This window comes from Stegodyphus dumicola, chromosome 6 (assembly GCF_044657685.1).
Source record: "Stegodyphus dumicola isolate Sdum_Otavi_A_Nest chromosome 6, ASM4465768v1".
NCBI classification, from domain to species: Eukaryota; Metazoa; Arthropoda; class Arachnida; order Araneae; family Eresidae; genus Stegodyphus; species Stegodyphus dumicola.
In genome coordinates, this window is record NC_140773.1 from 77775215 (window position 1) to 77797220 (window position 22006).

Sequence of the window (22006 nt, forward strand, 5' to 3'; positions counted from 1 at the left end):
GCGAAGAACTTTATAAAATGGTCAGTCAAGTATTGAGATCTGAACAGCTGTTTCCGTTAATCTTAAGGAATCATGCCAATGGCCTTCATCCAGCTTTCAGTTCATTTCAATGCTTGGCTCTGATCTCTTAAAAGATCGAGTTTTGCTGAAATCGCAAAGACTATTCTCAGCTTCGTAAATGTTTCAAAAGAGTAAAAAACTTGAATTATGCTTAGATATATCTTCTCTGAATTCGGAAATTATATCTGTACTTTACATAGCTGTGCTATTTTAAGCATCATTCTACATGTATGTAACTATGTAAAACATCAATTTGCAACAGGTTTGTATGATTTTATACATCCGTTCTGTCACTCCCATTTCCTGTAGAGTCGTTTTACGAAAGTAGCTTCTATTAATTTTCTAGATATTCCGTTTTTCTTTTTCTAGGAACGTTGTTGTGCATGCATTCGATAGCGAAACGAGAATTGTCTGTTTCCTCTTTCTTCGTAAAAATTATGTATTTATTATCATATATTTATCTACCTTAGAATGAGATTGTGGAAATGCTTAAAACAGAAATATCTTGATAATATGTTAACAAAACGCAGGGTTAAAATTATGACTTAATTTAGAAAATGAGCAATTGTTCTCAGAAATAAAAAAATAACGAGTTGTATCACTAACAGTCATATTTAACTAATATCTGTTTGAATCCATTCTACTATTCTGATAACAACAGTAACTACATGCAGTTTGTAATAAAATGTAATGCTCATTTTCATGTGCATTATCATTTATTTATACATTGACTTAATATTTGACATTATTGTTAGTGTACACTGATATGTCATTGCGCATTCGTTTTCTTTTGTGGTTTATAAAAATCAGTTGATAATAGTTTTCAAGATTGTGAATGTTAATTTCCTTCTTTGCATACATAAATAGGTGCATGTTCGAGAAATATAGGTTTCATGTTGACGTTTATTTTCACTATATTTAAACTTACCATTGTCTTTCATAATTTTTACTTTTTCTTCATTTTTGTCATCATACAATGTGTGGTACTTCAAAATTAATTGCTGATTTTTAATTGGAACTTACTTTCTTACTGCTTATGTCTGCCGAATCTTTCCTATTTTTATATTAAAAAATATGTTACAATATAATGTACCATAATACATTAAAATATCTCTTTTATTAAAAAGTATAGTGTGCTTTCAGTTCTAGCTTGGTCTGAATGGTCCCCTTGCAGCAGTACCTGTAACTGGGGAAGGCGGACCCGAACATCTTACTGTCTGGACAATGGCCGTAATTTGGATAGTTGTGCCAAATTAAGTTCCAGAAGATCAGAAACCGAAGCTTGTTTTGTTAGGTTATGCCCAACGTCCACCACTTCAACAACAGCGATGCGTAGCTTCCTGCCAGCTATGAATAATACATCAGGTAGTTTTTAAATTTCGTGCTGTTTAATTGATATGTTACCTTAATTATCCAAAGTATGTAGTTATATAGGCTTTAAATGTATGCCACATCATTTTACATCATTCCAAATCATGAAATTTAGCCTAGATTGCATCAAATTTTATTAAAAGTGTATTGTCATTTTATTAAAAATTCTCGATGTATCATTTGCCAAACGCTGAGCAAAATTTCAAGTACTTTGAAGTTATTTAAATGCAGCTAAACGACTGATTGTAATTTTTATTTTTGTTCGTGGGTTATTAAAAAATTCAAATATAGATTCATCCTCCCGAAACATAAGTCAAGCAACGCCCAGAAATGATATCCTATATAAAAGGCAAATTATAAATTGCAAAGATAACTAAGTTGCTTTACACATCTGAGATGCGTCCATGTAAATAAGCACAGTGTGAACCAGTGACTTGCGAACTGCTAATTTGTCATAGGTCAGAGTAATTTAGAAATATCAGAGTTTTGATACCTACATCAAAGATTATTATCATGGATAAAATGGTTAAGAGCAGCGAACTTCCTTGTTTCATCGCTAACAATTTGTTAGAGATCAAACAAGGACGGATGTTCGATATCAGCAACTGCTGAATTGCTGGGCGTCTCGCATCATACCGTGGCACTGGTGTACTTACTAACGGTAACTCAAAGGTGAAAAAACCGGTGGAAATCGTGGAAAATATCAGCGTAAACTGGCCAGTTATGTGCGATATGCTTGTATGCTCTGTTGTACCATATTTTAGAGGAAACCCTACGTGAGATTATGACTGATTTCAATGGAGGTGTTTTCTCCAGCGTCTGTACAAGGATTGTACGTCGGCAACTGGCGCAATTCGGTTATAACAGCCGATGGCCATCTCGAGCTTCACTGCTAAGAAGAAGACATAGATTGACGCAACTTCATTTTGCCAAATCACATCGCCACTGCACGGTAAAAGAATGAAAACTTGCCAACTGCTCTGAAATTCCAATCAATGTGAGGATGGCAGAGTTCCCAGGGGCTATAAATCGCACGAAAATACTCCAATTTTCATATCAGCCAGGTGTTGTACCACCATTGGGGGGGGAATGGAACTATCTCGTGGCCTTCATTGGGTTCTTTCATCACGCTGGATAGACACTTTATGCTATGTTTAACTGCAGGCTGATCATTCACACCCCTTCATGCGTTTTTTGTTCGTACAGAACAATGGGCTTATTCATCTTGCATAAAGGTTGTCTAGCTACGAATCATCTTGATCATCTGCGAGATGACTTACAAAGGTTTCTTAACATTTTGGACTGATCAGCATGCTGTGGTGGATTTACGGCAGAAACTGCAAGGTAACTGGAGGACAATAAACAATCGCGCTCTTATCACTTCAATAAATCCGTTCCCTGCCGTATTGCAGCTGTTATCCGGGCAAAACGTGCAGCAACGTACTATTGAATAGGGGGATAATAATTTGTCTTTCCAATCTAAATATAATTATTAAGTTCAAATGTAGTGAACTTTGTGCAGTCAACAAATTATTATCAAATCGTGCTATCAGGGGAGAAGTAGTCATGAGTAGTGTACATACACGTTTCTGGTTTGCCAGACGGTTGCGAGTGTATCAGTGATCACTTAACTGCTTATCGAAGAATATCAAGGTACGATAAACTAACTGCGTAGAACAGCAATTTGTATGATGCGATTAGTGGATTATTAAATGCGCCAAAAAATCCATCAACTAAAATAGAAAAATATTTCATTCTCAAAAAGCACCAAATAAGTGGCGCTGTAAGGGTGGATGCCGATTACTTCACAAATATCAATAATTTTATGTCATTGTAAATTTCCTAGTATAATTCATATTTTTTTCAAATCTTTAACAAAAATTTCTGGTAATATTTTACTAAATTACTTCATGAATTTCCGATTCTTTCTTCCTAAGTTCCAAATCATCACTGAAACATATAAACAAAATTATTTCCCCACCCCCTCTGTGTAAAAATAAGAACCAAAATCAACTAATAATATTAAAATAATTATGTTAAAATTCTAATGTACTTTTCAAATAAGGAACTTTATTAATCCGAAACTATGAAAATAGCAATGTACTATTTGTTTGTTATTGTATGTCCTGATATTGAGACATATCGATCCACTGCAATGTTAGTGTCCACTTGATATATCTGTTCCGATTCTATTGAATATCCTTATATCTAGTAAATAATATAATATTAGTCGCCACCAGATGTTCCAATTACTCGCTCTGGTATTCTCTTCCCTGTATATCGAAGCAATTCAGACAATTTTATAGCAAGTTCTCTTTGAGGCTACATGTTGATTCTTTATTTTCTTTCAACGGGTTTCTCATACTCGTTTATGATTTGAATAACGCATTTCAAATATTTTACGCCTTATCAAGTTATTCGTAAATTTTACCTTCTACATAGCAAATGAAAAATTATTTATATAAAAGTAGTTATTGTTTTAAAATCAAAATATTGTACTTACGTATTAACGTAACTACGCTAGCACAATTTATAAATATTTTACAGATGAAAAGTTACTTATCCAATACAAGTAGGTGGTTTACGACATTTGTTTTGTAAAGATTCCGAAACTATTGATATTTATCGCAAGTCGGCAAACATTATCAACATATCAATAGAAAACATACTTTAGCATGTTTTCTATTGATATGTTGATACATAAGACATAAATTTGATTATTAAATAAGGATCACATGATACATTAAAAAAACTCTTTTATTTTTTCCAAATCTTTCTGTAATATTTTGTTCTCTCCCCAAGTACACAACGATCTGTTTTCTTTTAAAGAGAATCAGAGAACTGTAGAGACTTGGAATTAAGCAAACTTGGGGTACACCGTCTATCTACCAAAAGTATCGCGTCTTGTACTTTTTAACGATTTTGCATCATAATTATACATTCCTTCATAAATTGTACCACAGTTTCTTCCTTGCTGGCAAATCCCACAAACGCTTAAAATTAAGCTTAAGGGGAAAAATATCACGATCTGACTACAAAAACCGTTGAAACTTAAAATATAATAAAAAGAGCGAATGCGAAATCGGCGACGTTACTAGCCAGTTTCCTTAAAGAGGACTTCAGCCCTTAGACACGAGGACTTCCGCCCTTAGACAAATAGCTCCCAGATGCTTTGCCATATTTAAAATAAAACAAACCGAATGTGAAATTTTGGAATATTTAATTTTTACTATCTTACGTTATTATTTATGGTAACAAGAATATTGAATTTAAAATAATCAGGCAGTAAATTTAAAGCTGTGTGCCTTTGTTAAAAGCAAATACGCAAATTGCACAACATATAATCAGCTTAAAAATCATGTTATAAAGGAATTTTAGGAACTAGCTTGACAACCAAATGTCTTTAGTATACTCTTATAAGAAAAGTCCCGCACATTGGAGAAGCTAACTAATCGGCACAGTTATTGCAATTTATATGGAAATCAATTCAAGACCTTTTTCTACTTTTTATTTTATTTATTTATTAATTTATTTTAAAACTTTCATAATACTATTTTACCATGGAAAATGCGATGTAGAATGTTCGAAAAAACAGAGAATAGAAAGTTCTTGGTTAATTTGCATCTGCTCAGGAAAGATTTAATAGTATTGAGAGATGGGATTCAAGTTTTAAATTAAATTTCTTGCATATGTATTCACAAAATTCTGCTGCTGCATTTCTTCATCCCATGCTTTGTTATCAAATACGAACATTACTTTACTGAAATGAAATGGAAAATGTAACGCACGAGCTCCAGAGAAAATTTGCATAGATAAGTTTTGATGATGCCATAAAAATTAATAAAAGTATTATTGAAAAAAAAAAGAATCCTTGACAGACTAACAGAGAATATGTCTAGCACGAAGAGGGAAGAACTAAATTTTGTGCATTGTCTCGTCATGCTGATTTTTGTTATTTTTGCAGCTGATGGCGCTTTCTGCATGTAACTCCTGTTTTTGATAAGGATATTTTTAATTTTAAGGAAACACTGTTATGTATATATTATTGTACATATAATAAAAGAAAGAGTCGGTCTGTGTGTGTGTGTCTTTCGTTCGCGCTGCGCGTAAGCTAATAGACCCACGGCTACGAAATTTGGTACAGACATGCATCTAGACAAGAACCAGAGCACCTCGAAGCGGTTTTTTCGAAATTTGAATTATAATTTTTTTTTTATTTTATGTTTTGTGACGAAATCGCGTCATGTTCAGACATAATGGGCTATAGGAAAGCGAGATTTTACTCTGCACACTCCATTTTCACATCATCATGAAACGTAGGTATGCACTTAGCTATTTTACGAACTTAAAATAAATTTCGTGTTTCAATAAACCGATTAAATACGAATTTATTTAACAAAGGGAGCTTAACGCCTTTTCAGCGGGATTTTTTCTAAAAAAGTTTATTTATAAAAATGTACAATTTATTTTTCTTTGATTTTTGGACACGTTAAACTTTCATCCTTGCGACTGCTTATAAAAAAAGAATTTTGGAAAATGATAATATTTTGTATTTTAAATTTTTTTTTTAAATGAAGCTTCCGAGTACACTTCTCACATCTTTACAAATTATTTTGCCAACAATTTTCCTGTCTTATGGTTGTTGATAGATTTTTGATGAAATCGCATCATTTTGAATAGTTTCATTCTTTTAGAAATATGGGTTTGGCAACAATTTTTCATTGTCTTCATTGTTTCATTTTCATGTCACTGTTTTTAAGAGATTGGCATATTTCATTGTCATTTATATATATATATATAATATATCAAGCAAGATAGTAATTACAATTTTGAAAAACTAGTTTTGGTCTAGAAAACATCTTGCGCAATATGCTGCAAAATAAGTAAAATATAAAAATGTAGTAAGCTCGCTTAAAAGTTACCAAGAGCTGTTGCTCCAAAAAGTTCAACACGTTTTAAAAAATTAATACATATGAAAATCAATGATTTCATGTGTATTAATTTTTTAAAACGTGTTGAACTTTTTGGAGCAACAGCTCTTGGTAACTTTTAAGCGAGCTTACTACATTTATATATATATATATATATATAATTTATCAAGCAAAGCAGTAATAACAATTTTTAAAAAAACCAATTTTGGTCTAGAAAACATCCTGCGCAATATGCTGCAAAATAAGTAAAATATAAAAATTGTAGTAAGCTCGCCTAAAAGTTACCAACAGCTGCTGCTCCAAAAGGTTCAACACGTTTTCAAAAAAATTAATACACATGAAAATCAAATCATTAGACATGCAAAACATTAAAAAATATTAAAAAACAGAAAAAGTTAAAAAGTAAGCGGAAAATGGTAAATTAGCCCAATTCGACTTCCAAATAGGCTTTTCAAGGGAAATTTCATTTATTTGAACGTCGAATCAAGCCAACCCCATTACGCGTTTCGCCGAAACAGACAATTAAAACTTTTTCGCTAATTTTTTTTTTTTTTTTTTTTTTTTTTTTTTTTTTTTAAATCTAGACAAAGTGTCCCGGAAATTTTAATAGTCTCAATTCTCTGTTCCAATTTCCCGACGCGTCCGCACAGAATGACACATTAAGGTGTTAAAAAATGTTAATCAAAACCTAAACTTCCTAAATCTAGACTAAAATTCAAATTAAAATCAAAAACGAAAATAAATAGCGGTGAGCTATTAGTCCTAAAAATACAAAAACATACGGGCTGGGCCTGCAAGCTTAAAGATTAACAATTTAATTTTTAAATAATAGATTTTAGAAAACCTGTAATTAATATAAAATAAAACAAAAATTAAGAAGAGAACAAACTAAGTGGGTCTTGCTAAGACCAAGAAAAAGTTGTAACAAAAGAAACAAAAACTGACCTTTGGCGATGCAAAGCTGTCCCTCTTAAAACTTGTTGAAAAATAGCTGCTATACTTCTGTGTCTTTCATTTGGATGACGTACGTAGGGGGAGCGAAGTGCTGTGGGCATTTAGCCAGTGCGAAGAGATTTTCGTTATCTGCAACTCGTCTCCTATTATCGAAGGGGGCCGGAAACCTCGGAAACCGTGTAAAGATCTCAAAAATGGCGCTTGGCTTGTAGTAGGATGGAAAAAAATTTTTCGAAGTGAAAATGGCTAATTCAGCTAAAACTATAAAAACTTGGCCATTAAAGCAAGAGAAAAAGGAAAAAACAGTCATTTGTTAAAAAAGTCGTAATTCTTCAAGCTAGCGGGCGATCAAGCTACTATGAAAAATGAAAAAAGCCCGATTTGTTAATAAAAGCAGTAAAATTGGCCATTACAGAAATTTAAAATTATGTACACAATAGTATTTAAGATTAAAGTGCCAAAAGTTTTTTTGGAGAAAAGAGAATGAATAAACAAGAATTATCTGTACATTTTTACAATAGATTCTCTGAATTAGTCATCCTTCTTAAACCGTCCGTAGCTTTAGGTATAAAAATCATTATCTAATTCAAAAAATCTAAAAATAGGTAAGGCTAATGCCAGCTTTGGTAAGGGAAATATATATATATATACGAGTATATATAATGTTGTATGAACTTAAATCCATTTAGTGCGAATACAAGTTATTATTACTTGCGCAATTGCTGCAAAGTTAGTTAATAATAATTTATTTCCTAAACAGTATTGATTAATTGATTATATTATCTCCTAAGTTTAATTAAAGTAGAATTATTTTAAAAGTGTGCATCCATACTGGTAAGTTATATTTTGAAAGATGTTTTGAAGTAATTTGAAAGCAAAATGTTAATAATGTTTTAACGGGGACTGGAGTTAAATCATCACGAAGAATAATATTACAATTGTAAAAGTAAAAATTAAAACATGTAATTATTGTCATTGATCGGAAATTAGTTGACTTTTCAAGGGGAACAACCCAACTCCCGTTCAATGATCAATAATTGATACATTTTTATTGATTTTTTTTATAAAGTTGTTCTGCAGAGTAAAATTCTGCTCGGAATTTTATGTTTTTTGAGTTGCTTTCATGTTATTTTTTGCTTATTTCACTGTTTGTAAGATATCAAAAAGTTTTGCATGATTTTTTTTTCAACGGAAAGTTGGTTAATTTTTTATTAGGATAATTAATATTTGTATTAAGAGATATAACTTATTTCATTGTAATTTTTTTCTCTTGAAAATATAAGATAAAATATCATTAATTGTACTTTGCTTTTCAGAATTTTTTTTTTTTTTTTTTGTATTCTTTTATGTTATTTATTGCTCATTTCACTGTGTTTAAGATATTGAAAAGCTTTGAGTGATTTTTTTAGAAAACAAAGTTCTTAACCTCCTTTATATCATTTGAGTTCGTAAGATTTTGCAAAGGGAAGTTGGTTCATTTATTTATTAGGATAAATAATATTTGTTTTAAGGGATATTGCTTATTTCATTGTAATTTTGTTATACGTAATAACTTTTTTTATAAAGTTGTTCTGCAGAGTAAAATTCTACGCAGTTTTTAAGTTTAACGTTTGGTGTTCCCTTCAGCCATATTCCCGGTACATTAAAAGCCAGACGAAGGCTGGCAGCGAAGCTGCTACTTTTAGATAATTTAGTTCTTATATAATATTCATTCATACGCTAATTCATATTAATTTTACTGTCAACTCTTAATGTAATGTTTCGTTATTCCTAAGAATGTTATGATAGAACACCACACTGATATTATACATATATTGAAAGCATTGTATAGCTGAAGCCATATTTGATAGTTTGTAATCTTTTTAAACTATATGTTTTTAACTTTATATTTACCGAAAATTTTGCTATTGAACAAGAAAACGAATGACGTTCTTATATTTGATTTTTAAAAAATGTAATAAATATGAACTCAGATGCTGAAGTCTAATTCATTATTTAACTTGCTGATTCGATATTGAAGCTGAAGTCTAATTCATTATTCAAGGCAATATATGTTTTTTGTGTAATCATTTCATCTATTTCATCATCGTCATAGTATTGGTTTCTTCGAAGTCGTCAATTATGGTTTAAAATTTGTGGTTTATTAAATACTTTTATTCCTCTTAAAGGTGTTTATTGGTTTAGCTCACGCATTCATGTGCCTAAAAAATGAAAGTATTGCCTTTTGAGGGACATATTTGTTGCAAGCCTCACGCTCAGGCTATCTTTAAAATAAAGGCACAACTACGTCTCAACGTAATAATATTTTTCTTTATTAAATTATATGGCTCACCAGCGGCCGAGCGGTAAAGACGCTGAACACTGGTAGTTTGGTCCGAGGTTCGAATCCCGAGAACGGGCTGGCTGCCTGGGCGTTTACGTGGTTTTCCCCATGTGTAACGTGTATACGAGCCAGTTTCCCTTAGAAAGTCCTCCAGGAAGGCATCCCTCCCTTTAGGCAGATAGCCCTGGTGTGCTTTGCCATAATTAAATAATCCAATCTAATCTTTATTAAATTAGCGAGCGAATCTCCGTACAGCGTTACGTTACGATAAAATAATGCGCTGTAGCATTTTCCGCTACCGTTTGGCTTTGGCATGTTTAGGCAAATTTTTTTATATATCTTGAATTTTTGAGAGATCTTTTTCTGAAAAGTGTATCACGTATTAAATTAAAATTTTTATGCGAAGATTAGTTTGTATTTTCTTTTTGATCTTGTGATATTTATAGTTTTTAACTTTCTAAATATTTTAAATAAATTTCTGATATTTGAAAAGTAATTTTTTAATATTTACATTAAACGTTTATTTTTGACTCCTCTGTTGGTAAACCTTTCGTTTCTTTCCATTAGCACTTTTTTGAATTGCTAAAACATTGCTTTCATCGCAATGTTTTAGCAATTCAAAAAAGTAATAAAATGATTAATAAATGATTCTTTCATATCGAGTGCCAGAATGGTTTTTCTTAATCCACCCCGGATGGCTGAATTTTATTTGCTTCAATAACTGCTTCAAATAGGAAATCATGTAAGCTGGCAGTAAGCATCATGTAAGCAATGTACTATATTATTATATTATGCTCATGTGTAAATACAATATAATAATATATTAATATTTAAATAAAAGTTCCTTTTCTTACGTAACGAAAGTAATTCTTTCCATTTTTACTTCCTTGTACGAAGGAAAAGAACTATTAATAGCGAAAAAGTATCGTATTTCAACAAAAAATCTATTTTGATAGCTCTCGATTCCATTTGAAGAAAGTTTTTGCGTGACATCTGTACGTGCGGACAGAATAACGGGCTGCTTTTCCCAAAATGGATTGTGAAATGGATTTAAAATGAATTCAGAAGAGATTTTTTCGCGTACGTACGTACGTATGTATGTATCTCGCATAACTCAAAAACGGGTATAATCTCTGGACGTTGAAATTTTGTGTATAGGACTGCTATAACATGTAGATTTGCACCTTCCTTTTTGCTTGCAATCGGCAGCATGAAAAGTATGTAAACTATATATATATATATATATATATAATAATTTATTTCCTAAACAGTATTGATTAATATATATATATATATACCCACACTGTTACCCGCCTCGGTAAGCTAAGTTTTTTTTTTATTTTTATATGTTGGTAAACTGTGCATTTTTCGCTTTGAAAAAGATTAAATTTTATTGTTTTTACTTTCCGGTTAATGTTTCCTTTACATTTAGTTGGTCCGCATACAATAGTTATAAAATTATCAACAATTTAAAAGTTATTTAAATTTCACTAAGCCTAACGCCGACGCCATTTGTTTATATTTGAAACTTAGTAACATAACATAGTGTATTAAATCAGTTTCTGCACCAAATTCAGTGCCTTTTTGCCGAGTGGGGTCAAACGTTTTGTGCACCGAAAAATCTGTCTTGCTGTCTTGTATTAATGAGTTTAAACTCTAATTTTAATTGTAAAAACTGTTTTTAACTCTGGTGTTTTAAGTTTTTCTCTATTTTACAATTTTTAATGAAGAATTTTTGAGTTTTTATGTATTTTTTCCTTGCCGCTAAGTGAGAACTGAATTAATTGAATGAGAAATATATCTCTAGAATTCGAAAAAATAAGTTTCAATGAAATGCAGCAAAAATGTGCATGATATAATAGGCTGTACAAGTCATGTGGTGTCCACATCAGATCTTTTTACATCCGGAAATAAGCCATCTCATAAGTTAAAAAATAAAGCAAGAAAATATATTTTTTTTAATTAAAGTTAGCTTTTCACCGTCCAGCCCAAATAGGCTATTAGTCTCAAAGCGGGATTTGGCGTCTTCCACTGTAAACGGCTGTAAACGTTTTTTAAAGCAAACTTCGGACTAAGATTGAAGTTTACATCTTTTTTCTAATAACTAAAATTTCATTTTCTAAATTCCTTATTTATGGTTTCGTTTATGTGATTACGGCATAGCCTCGAGGGCTGTCTGCCTAAGGGGTGGGATGCCTTTCGTGGAGGAAATTTTAAGGGAAACGGGCTCGTATACACGTTACACATGAGAACCACGAAACGCCCATGCAGCCAGCCCATTTGCTAAATTCAAACCTCGAACTGAACTACCAGTGTTTAGCAACATTATCATTCTGCCTATGGTGGACCATTATTTATGTAAGAGGCAGATATCCGTTTAGAATTTCTGTTTATATTTTAGGTATTTTTTATTTCATCTGGTTTTCCATAAAATTTGTGTAATTCCTTCAAGTCGTATTCCTTCAATATCCTGACGAATCACCAGATTAATTTTCACTATGAAATTATTTCATGTTGAAACATTAGGTTAAATCTAGGCATGAACGTGAAAAATGTACAATGTCGTCGCTGGGATTCTAACTTCAGACCTCCCGAATATGCGTCGAACGTGATTCCAGCTATACCACGAAAGAATTCAGAAGGGAGGAAGAAAATACCTTATAATCTGTTTTCTCATTAACATAGTATTTATTGCAATACATGCATTGGATACTTTAAATTTACTTTAAAGAAAAGATTTGAAATTATTTTTAGGAGGACATCCTTAATTTCGATTATTTTGCATCCGGTTAAAACTAGGAACGATCCATTAGTACTAAAATCAGAATGCTTGTTATAAATTTCTCTACTATAAAGTTTAATGGTAGGTGTAATATAAATATATTACTATACGTTCTTCTGATTGAAGAACATAAATCATTAGAACTATACTTTATCTTGTAATATTAATACCGTAACTAAAGAATGAAAGCAATTCTGTGTTTTCATTAAATTTTAAATTTTTATTTTTCATGTCATTTCGAATTAAACTATTCTGTGTTGTTTAATGCCTCTAGATATAGCCAATTAACTAAAGCGCCATGACTCTATCTAAAACTTTCTAGAAAAATTCCGATAATCAAGGAATGCCTGTAATCCACGCTCATTTTAGGTTATAATATGTACATTCTTAAAATGAGCACAGAGTTGTGCAGAGTTTTATGGCGTCATAAAAAGAAAACATAGTAAAGCAAAATGAACTGAAATCCGTTAATAAATTAATTAGAGCATTTCCCTCAACTGCTAAAGTTGTTTTTAGTCCAGTTCCCCAGCGTGAAAAATATATCCGGAATTAGCGTAGGTATTTAATTTAGGAAAAAGTGACTGCAACGGTTTTTAAACACTTCATCTGTTTATTTATTAATAATGTTTGTTTATTAATGATTTATTATATTTATAATTCAAGAGCTAATACTTTAAAAATAATTTTATTCGCGGATATTACAATTTGTCTTACAGCTATATAAAAAATACGAGTTTCTGTTGGAATGGTAATCTAAAGAAGGTGATGAAGTTATTCTTTTATTTACCGATCTATTCATGATTATAAATAGTATAGAGTATGTCATTACTAAACTAATTTACTCACGTTCTCGAGATGGCCTCTTCTCGAAGATGACGTCAGTAAGGTGGCTACGGTATTTTTCTAAACATTCCTGAAGCCATCTAGTAACATCGTCCATTGCTCGACCTAACATGTTCTTAGGAATCTGGTTAATTTCGTCTATGATTCGTGTCTTCATTTCCTCAACTGACTTTTGAATTCTATTTGGTCGACTTTTCAACATCTTTCTTTTGAGGTGACCCTACAAAAAGGAATCGCAGACCGAGAGGTCTGGACGTTGGGAAATGTCAATAAAGCGAGAAATCAGTTTTGCTGTCAAACAAAATTCTCTGTGCTACCATTGACTCTCGAGATGTGCGTGATGTTGTTTACCAGGTGTTGTCAAGAATGTGTGGAAAGTGATTCACTTGTTGAGAAAGGAATTTACTCACCATAGAAACATAACGTTTGGAATTCATGATTACCTTCACTGTCTTCGAAGTAAATAAGGGCCTAGGATGCCAGATAAAGACCCTGGCAGTCATTTTATGGCTGTGCAACGGAACTTTGGGTATTAACTGCAAATTGTGAAGTGCTCAGCGTCTGAAAGTTTGATTATTGACGAAGCCAGATAGCAGATGGAATGCAAATGGGCCTCATCTGATGTCTACACCTTTTCAATGAACTGATCAGTAATCCTGGTTTTGCCCGAAATACTGTACCGAAATTACTTTGCTCATGGTCGTTTGGTTTCAGATATTGAATCATCTGAGATTTGTGGGATGGAACTTAAGAGTCAATGTTTTGCACGAATATTATGCTCTGTTAGAGCCTTACAACTTGTTTGTTTCAGTTTCAAAGTCGGAACTTCTTTTTTGATTTTAACCTTTATGCAGTAGTTATTTTTATTAATTTGTTAGTACGCTTTCACAGCGCATACATGCTAACCATCTCACTTCTCCGAGACAAGTGAATGACATGCACGGCATGTTTAGTGCTTTATGTGGCGCCACATGCATTGCAATGTTACAAAATAAGTCTAAAAAAAGCCTTAATTTTTGAGACATTCTTTATTTTGATCCGTTTTTACGAAAGTTTTTCTTTAATCCATCGAAATATTTCCCTTATATTAATTTATATTTCTCACTACTGCGTTTTTTCTTATATTTACTTTATTGTATTTGTATCTAATCGTATTTTAAAAGTGTTAGAGTTTCGTATTCAATATATCTTAACTGCGCGGTTCTTAAAAATACGGGTGTTCTTTTGATTAAGTATTATATCCCCAAAATTCTAATTTAATCTAAAAATTAAATGGTAAACGTAAATAAATCTCTTAAAAACATGACATATAATTCTCAGAATTTTCTCCCAAAATAATGGTAATCCCAAAGTAATGGAAATATTACTCTGTATTGAAATGTGAAAGGACGCGATCCAGTGCGTTTTCCTTGTTTGAGAGAAATTATATTCAGTAACGCTGTCATAGAATTTATGCATTATCGTAAGTGGCGGATAATTGTTAGTTCTATAACTATGCATGCTTGATGCAACTGAGCAACTTGCATATTATTATCAAATAATACGAGCTCATTATCTTCTCTTGGCTCAATATATTATCGGAAGCTAATAATTAGGAAGTATAAGCTTCTATAGGATTTATATGCACTGTATAGGTGATCCTAAGGCCGATAACATAATCTCGTATGTACCTTTTAAGTCTAATTAGAGCATGAGTTTGAATATGATCAGTATGTGATATACTACGGTCGGTAGTAATCTGTTAGGTATAAACTCATATTTTAAGTAAGTGGTTTTTCTCCATAAGTGTTAGAAAATGCCACTATTATCATGTATCTGCAGTGTTTTTATCAATTGTGTGCAAAAATGTGTCTTCTATTGTTGTTTTATTACAGTTTCCATCAAAGCAGAATGTAAAGTGCAGTGCATGAACGGCGGAACTTGCAAACCTCCATACATATGTCATTGCGCAAGAGGATATTACGGAAGCCTGTGCCAGTACGGTAAGTGGTATGTGTAATTCATTCTTTTATTCTAACTCCGCGTGTGATAAATTCAGATTCATATGATGGCCATATATTTAGTTTGTATGCAACGTTTTCGTTTGAAATGTTACAATAATATAACAAATTTTACCGGAAAACTATCAAAAGAGAAATCACGTTCGAGTGTTTTACAAATTAAAATGATTATATTTCTTATGTGAGAGAAATTAAGCTCCTAATAATCTATTCTATACGCAAATGAATATTAATAATTTCCTGTTAAATGGTGAGAAAGTGATAATTTTGTAACCGAGGTAGTGAAGTATGCATTTAGAACTATTTCTTATTTCGTACCATAGCGGAGCGAATGCTTATAAAAATTATCACTTGTGGATGTATGAATTATACCTATCACAGATACATGTAAACAAAAGTATATAAAAAAGGTATAAGCTATCAAGAAGTATGAAGAAGCTTTTCAAAAGCAGTATTTAGTTTTCGTTTGAAAGATAAATGGTTAAATAGAAATGCTATGGTAGCGTACCTAACGTAACAATCATGAAAAATAAATTAAGATTTTTCTAATGTTATAAATATGGTAATTACATAGTTTATTAAGTTTCTGTAAATAAATGAAAAATTCTAACAAAATTCCAATTAAACAAAACTTAGTAATTGAATAGTTCTAAGATTCGATCAATACAAGGACATATCCAAATAAAATTTTATTTTCAGAAATTAATTAATTGAGGTGCGTAACTTCCATGCTTTATATAATTTATAAAACTTTAAACTCTTCTAAAAATAAAAAAATTGCAAATTATAGAAAAACTTTTCATCCTGCTTTGTTTGGACTCTATTCGAATTTGAAGCTGTAATGCTGATGATAGTAGAGTTTCTTTATCGCAGGATGTTCCAGTTTACGTTCAGCAATGAAACTGGAGAGTTCTTAAGCTTTCGTATATTGATACTTGAAATAATTAGGCACTTTGATATTTATGTCTGATAATTATTTCGCTAAATTTGCTCTTCAAACACGTTTTTTAATTTTTTGTATAGTTCTTCATTCGCTTATTATCCATGAAACTTCCCTCTTAAACATGTTTTCTTGAAATGCATATTATTTGTGTTAACAGATATGCTTGTTCAAGAAAGAAAAATTCTGTTCTGAGGATTTGCGCAGAATTATTTAAAGTGTCCTTTGCAATGGGGAAGCAAAGAATGCAACGCTTGACTATTGACAAAAAAAAAAAAAAAAAAAAAAAAAAAAGATAAAGCCTTGAGAAGGTTAAAGTAACCACAACTCATGATGATGCAAATAAATAGGACAATCCAGTTTAAATGACACGTTGGACACTAGTCAATGAGTACACAATTAAATACTATACTAAGAGCTGGCTCATTAATTATACCGGCGCATCAGAATTTAAGTGTTGGCAGCGAGAGACCGCAAAGCCGAATAATTACAACTGTTAGAGCTGACGGGACCGTGGGCCTCGGGGTGCGTAAGCATATACCCAGAACAAGTGGTCAGCTTGTCGCAGAACCCCCTAGTATTTAGTCCCCAAGCGAACTTGGTACTTGGTACGGTCAAGAAAGCGGATATCGGGGCACTGCAGGCCTTGGCCCATTAGGGCTGTTTACGCTACTGAGTTTAGTTTAGTTAGAGCTGACGGGAAACTAACCACATAGCTTGTACGCGACGACAGAAATACTCTATCTCAAATCCAAAAGCCTTAGTTTAGATGCTCTCTACAAATTTTCGTTCTGGTGAGGAATACAGAAAAATGAAATTATAGTAAACTGAATTTATAATAAGTGGTTAAATAACATAAGATTCCTTACAAACTGTGATGTGTAAAGGAAAAAATGTTAGTTGTCTGAAATCTTAAATATAAATTGTCCATTGAAATTCAAGAATAATTTCTTCTGATGAAAAATCTTTTAATTTTCAGAATAATAAGTAAACTTCTTTAAAAACTTGAAGAAAAATCAAAATATTAAATTTACAATAAAACAGCGGTTTTTGAAACTGGCAGTTCATAGCTAAGCACATGCCACCTTGAAGGATTTAAAACCAATGTTTTAATGTTTAATAAAAATGCAAGCTAATATGTTTAGTAAAATATTTTTGTTATTTTACCATAGTAAAAAGATTATTAATAAAATTACTGCAGCACAAATTATATAGCTTTAGATTTAAAATTTATTCCAAAATTTATCGCATGAATTTAGTTTTCATTCTGTGTGCTTTTTAATAATCAGTTGTTCCATTTCAGTGAAGCATTTATGTAGAGTAAATTGCAAAAATGGAGGAATATGCCAACCTCCAGCCACCTGCATTTGTCCTAAAGGTTTCTTCGGGAACGAATGCCAGTATGGTAAGTATTTTCACCTCCATATCAACCGTCTTTCACTTACTGTTTTATGTTGCAAACATATGTTTTGTCGTGGTCCTCGTTGAACAACTGAATAATTAAGCTGGCGGGTTTCTTGAAACATCCATTTATTAGTCGACCAATATACTTTTAGCATTTTCTTGCAACTGCCGCATCAAACTCTGTAATAATTGCGAAAATGAGAAACTTCCGAATTTAGTGAAGGGTATTATTAAAAATATTCGCTTTTAAGTGGTGTCTTTTAAAATTTTAGAGCATATTCTTCAAGTTTCTGAATCATTTCGTAAACATTTAAACGTTTGGAATATTCTCTAAATGCTTCATTACCATTTCTTTAATTTCTGAAACGATACACTGTAGAGAAAGATTTCAGTTTAAGAAAAGGAGACTAACTATTCAGATTTTAGATATCTGGCGAGGGTAGAAAATAAGACTAGTTATACTTTTCTTGGCAACTCCTTGGTGATGACTGCATTTATAAAAGTTATGTTGAGTGGGGTTTTTTTCACTCAGTCTTATTACATAATCCGATTTAAAAGTAAACATTTTCGGGGTCTTCAAATTTGAAAATGTCGGCTTAGATATGCCTTTATTATCCATGCCTTTGTTATCTGAAACATTCAAATATTTGAACTAAGGCAGTGGATCTCAGTTGTGTAAAGCCAAATTTGGCTTATGCGTTTAAAATCTTAAGCATTGGTTCCAGTTCGAACTGAAACCTTCGAGGAAATTAAGAACTGGTTGGCAGGTGATTCCCACTAGTTTCTACTTAGTGATATGGCTCCAATGATTCAATTGACATTTTATATTACTTAGTTTACATTACTAAGTGTTTAATTGTTTTTCTTCAGAATTATCTTTAAATTGTGAATTTTGATTATTTTTTCTTTTAACTTGTTGTTTTGATTAGTTAATTATATTGCTTAATGCAGCTAGACCATGTTATATAGTTTTAGATGCAAACTGCGGATGAGAAAAGGTTCTGCGAACTGATACATGATCCATAAATGTTGTTAAGCTATGAGAATTGAAAACCACACTTGGAAAAAGGAATTATTAAATAGGGAGATAGAAAAAAATTAAATTTTATTCTTGTTTTCTTTCTATTTTTTCCCGGGAAGCAAAAACGTGCATGTTTTACACTGACCATAAAAATGAATAATAAACTGATTTCTCAGATCTAAAGAATTTTAATAAGTGGCATGGTTTCCACTGACCGAAAACTATATTTTGTACCATAAAGTATGAAGTCAATGAGGTTATCAAAGAGTGACTGAATGCTAGGCTTAGATTCTCCGTTCTGGTCCGCTGTGGTATTTTTCTCCCCATCCTGTGTGGTATATCTCCCTATCCCTATCCTATCCGTAAGATGTTCGACCACGTTTTTCGTATCTGGTATGCTGTCTCCGCATAACATTCAAGCAGGAAGAAATTATTCTTCGTTGCCGTAGCACTAAATTTAGTGCAATCTGTATTCCTTTTAGGCTTCAGTGTTACACAAAGGCAAGGTTTAAGCTTCGAAGTTTACACAAGAGTTGTTTAGGTTTGTTTAAAATGTTTAATAAAGTTGACTTATTTTAAATATATTTATTCTTATTTCCGAGCATATTTTAGATAATGTATTAAACGTTTATATTATGTGAAGAATCTGTTTTTAGAAATTTGAAGCACAGATGAAAATAAAACAGAGGAGATTTTAAGGACTGAATTCAACGAATAATTTTGCTCTGCAAAATAAATATTTCTTAAAAATGATAAAATCTCTCTGTTTTCTACTGAGATTGACACTGTTTCTCTGTTTTCTACTCAGGTTTAAAATAAGCCGGCGCATAAATTTTACCATGTGTCAGTGCCCTGGATATTCATAATATAACTAAATCTTAGCAAAGTATCTGATTTTGCCAGTATCAGCAATAACTGTTTCAACTTTTATCTTTTGCAACTTTTATCTGGCACTGGGATAAATTAATAATTGATTAATATAATTTATTTACTGATTATACTTATTGACTATACTGATTATATTATAGAGCTATATACATCAATGAATCAGATTTGAATTATGACTGTAAGATATGAACTGTTCGCAAAATATATCTGGAAAAATTTCCATTTCAAATGTTAAATCTGATGAATTTCAAATTTTATCATGTACATTTCATTATTTCATATTCCTTGCAATATTTAAATATACCAATACGGAAATACTATAGCCAGCTTTTAAATACATGTAATTATAAATTCTATTCATAAATATAATATTTTAAAGCTGATTTTCAGCAAAATATTCTTTATGAAAATTCAAGATACATTTTACCTGATTCAAGATACAATTTACCTGATTTTGCTTCTTGCAAACTGAAAACTGAACACTTCTTTTCATTCAAAAATGCAGGATTATTTCGAGTGTAGTTTTCTTTCCAAATGTATTGATTTTACCTTCATTCCAAGTGCTGTTGTGTCTATTTTCTTTGGGAAACACAATGATCTGTTGTTAACGGAACACAAACTATAATAGAAAACTGGGCCATGTAAATCAACATAAGGGTGTCCGTTTTGAACCTGTTTCACTGAAACGCTGATGCCAGTAGCTCTAAAGCTGTTGTTGCAAAGGTTTAGCGTTCATACTACTGTTTCTTCTGGTTATTAGTGTTAAATACATGTCCTCATTTTGTGTTTTTGCACTCCTGTGACTTTATCGTAAGCTTTACCTAGAATTTCCTGTTTCCAGAAAACATTTTCATGGTCTGGAAAAATACCTTTTAGGGCACCTCACCTTCCTTTACAACGCGTTGCCTGTAGCATTCTAGCCTACCGATTCGGCTGCGTTATGTTGCTGGAACATCGTATTTACTGCTAGGAAGCATTCAATGCATGACAATATCTATTTCTAATCTTCCCCTACATCAGTGGTCGGCAAAGTGCGGCTCCAGAGCCGCATGTGGCTCTTTGGTTCCTTAAGTGCGGCTCTGGTACAAATATCCACGGAAGGCGCAATAATATTTTCATTTAAAAAAAAAAAAACTTGGTTAGAAAGAAATTACATCTTATTTTGATAAAATAAAATTCTTCTATAAATCGAGAACATGTATAATTTTTTGTTTGAGTAAAAAGATAAGTAGGTAATTAGAATTTTATATTGTTGTAAAAATTCCTAACGAACATCGAGTTTAATTTTATTAGTTTTCGTAAACGTAAACATAAACCATGTACAAGCTACTGGCATGCTCGTGCATGCTTTTTATAAAGTAGTGAAGGTAAAAATTGGCATTACAGAGCAGCAGTTGCAGTGTGAACAGTTTTGTCTTATCTACCGTGTCTGCTGTTGTCCTGTCTTATTAAAAAGTTGTTGTATTTTTTAATCTAGCTGCACATCTTACATGTATTTTTATACGATTATATTACACCTGCTATGTATGTTCGTGGTTCCGGTACAAAATTTGTAATCGATTTTTCGATAACTTCTATTTGTCCAAATGTTGGAAGTTTTCTTCCATTTTTGGTCATATTTAAAGTTTGTTATTCTGATGATGGAAAAAATTATTTTTTTTAGTGCAGTTACATATATTAGTAAAATTGTATTTTTAAAAAGACTTTTTTTAAATTTTTATTTTCATAAATTTAATAATGATAATAATTTTGTACTGGTGGCTTTAGAAAAAATATATTTGAAATATTTTTAAAAATATATTTGGAATAATTAACATGAATACCAAAAAAAAAGCAAAGAAAAATGGAAGATGAAAACCGCGAAATTAAAGTTGAGTGGACCGAGAATTTTGCGTTTATTCAAAACTTGAGTGGACTTTCGACATGTCTTATTTATAAGGAGAAATTCGCGCATAGCAAATTTAGAGCAAGCAAATGTCTTATTTATAAGGAGAAATTCGCGCATAGCAAATTCGCGCAAGTCATGTCTTATTTATAAGGAGAAATTCGCGCATAGCAAATTCGCGCAAGTCAAATTTAGAGAGACACTTTACAAGAAAGTGTGCGTCATTTAGCACTAAATATCCTACCGGTGATGCAAAGAAGAAAGCAGTTGAGGAACTTCAGAAGAATGAAGAGTCGTCAACTTCTGTGTTTAATAACTAATTGCAATCTTCCAGCAACTTATGGCAAGTTTTGTTTGCAGCCAAGAGATTGCTAAGAGAGGAAAACCGTACATAGACTACGAATACATAAAAAATTGTTTTATAAATGCATCCGAAGAGCTATTTCGGGATTTTAAGAGTAAAGACGATTTCTGAAAAGAATTAAAGAGTTACCATTGTCTTCCAAAACCATTAAAGATAGAACAATTAAAATGTGTTCGAATAATATTTTGTTTGAGTAAAAAGCCAAGAGATCCATCATATCTTCGATCCATCATATCGAAG

General features: G+C 31.8%; 1 protein-coding gene across 3 annotated transcripts in view; it reads left to right on the forward strand.

The window, feature by feature from the left end:
* The window catches only part of LOC118187972 (uncharacterized), a 737440-nt gene that overhangs the window by 653592 nt on the left and 61842 nt on the right, over nt 1-22006 (forward strand). For all 3 annotated transcript variants that reach the window (XM_085818560.1, XM_035358288.2, XM_035358289.2), the window contains 3 exons: nt 1204-1425; nt 15139-15246; nt 17508-17609. In XM_085818560.1, the coding sequence (XP_085674686.1) occupies nt 1204-1425; nt 15139-15246; nt 17508-17609 (432 nt within the window). The remainder of the gene's footprint in view (nt 1-1203; nt 1426-15138; nt 15247-17507; nt 17610-22006) is intronic.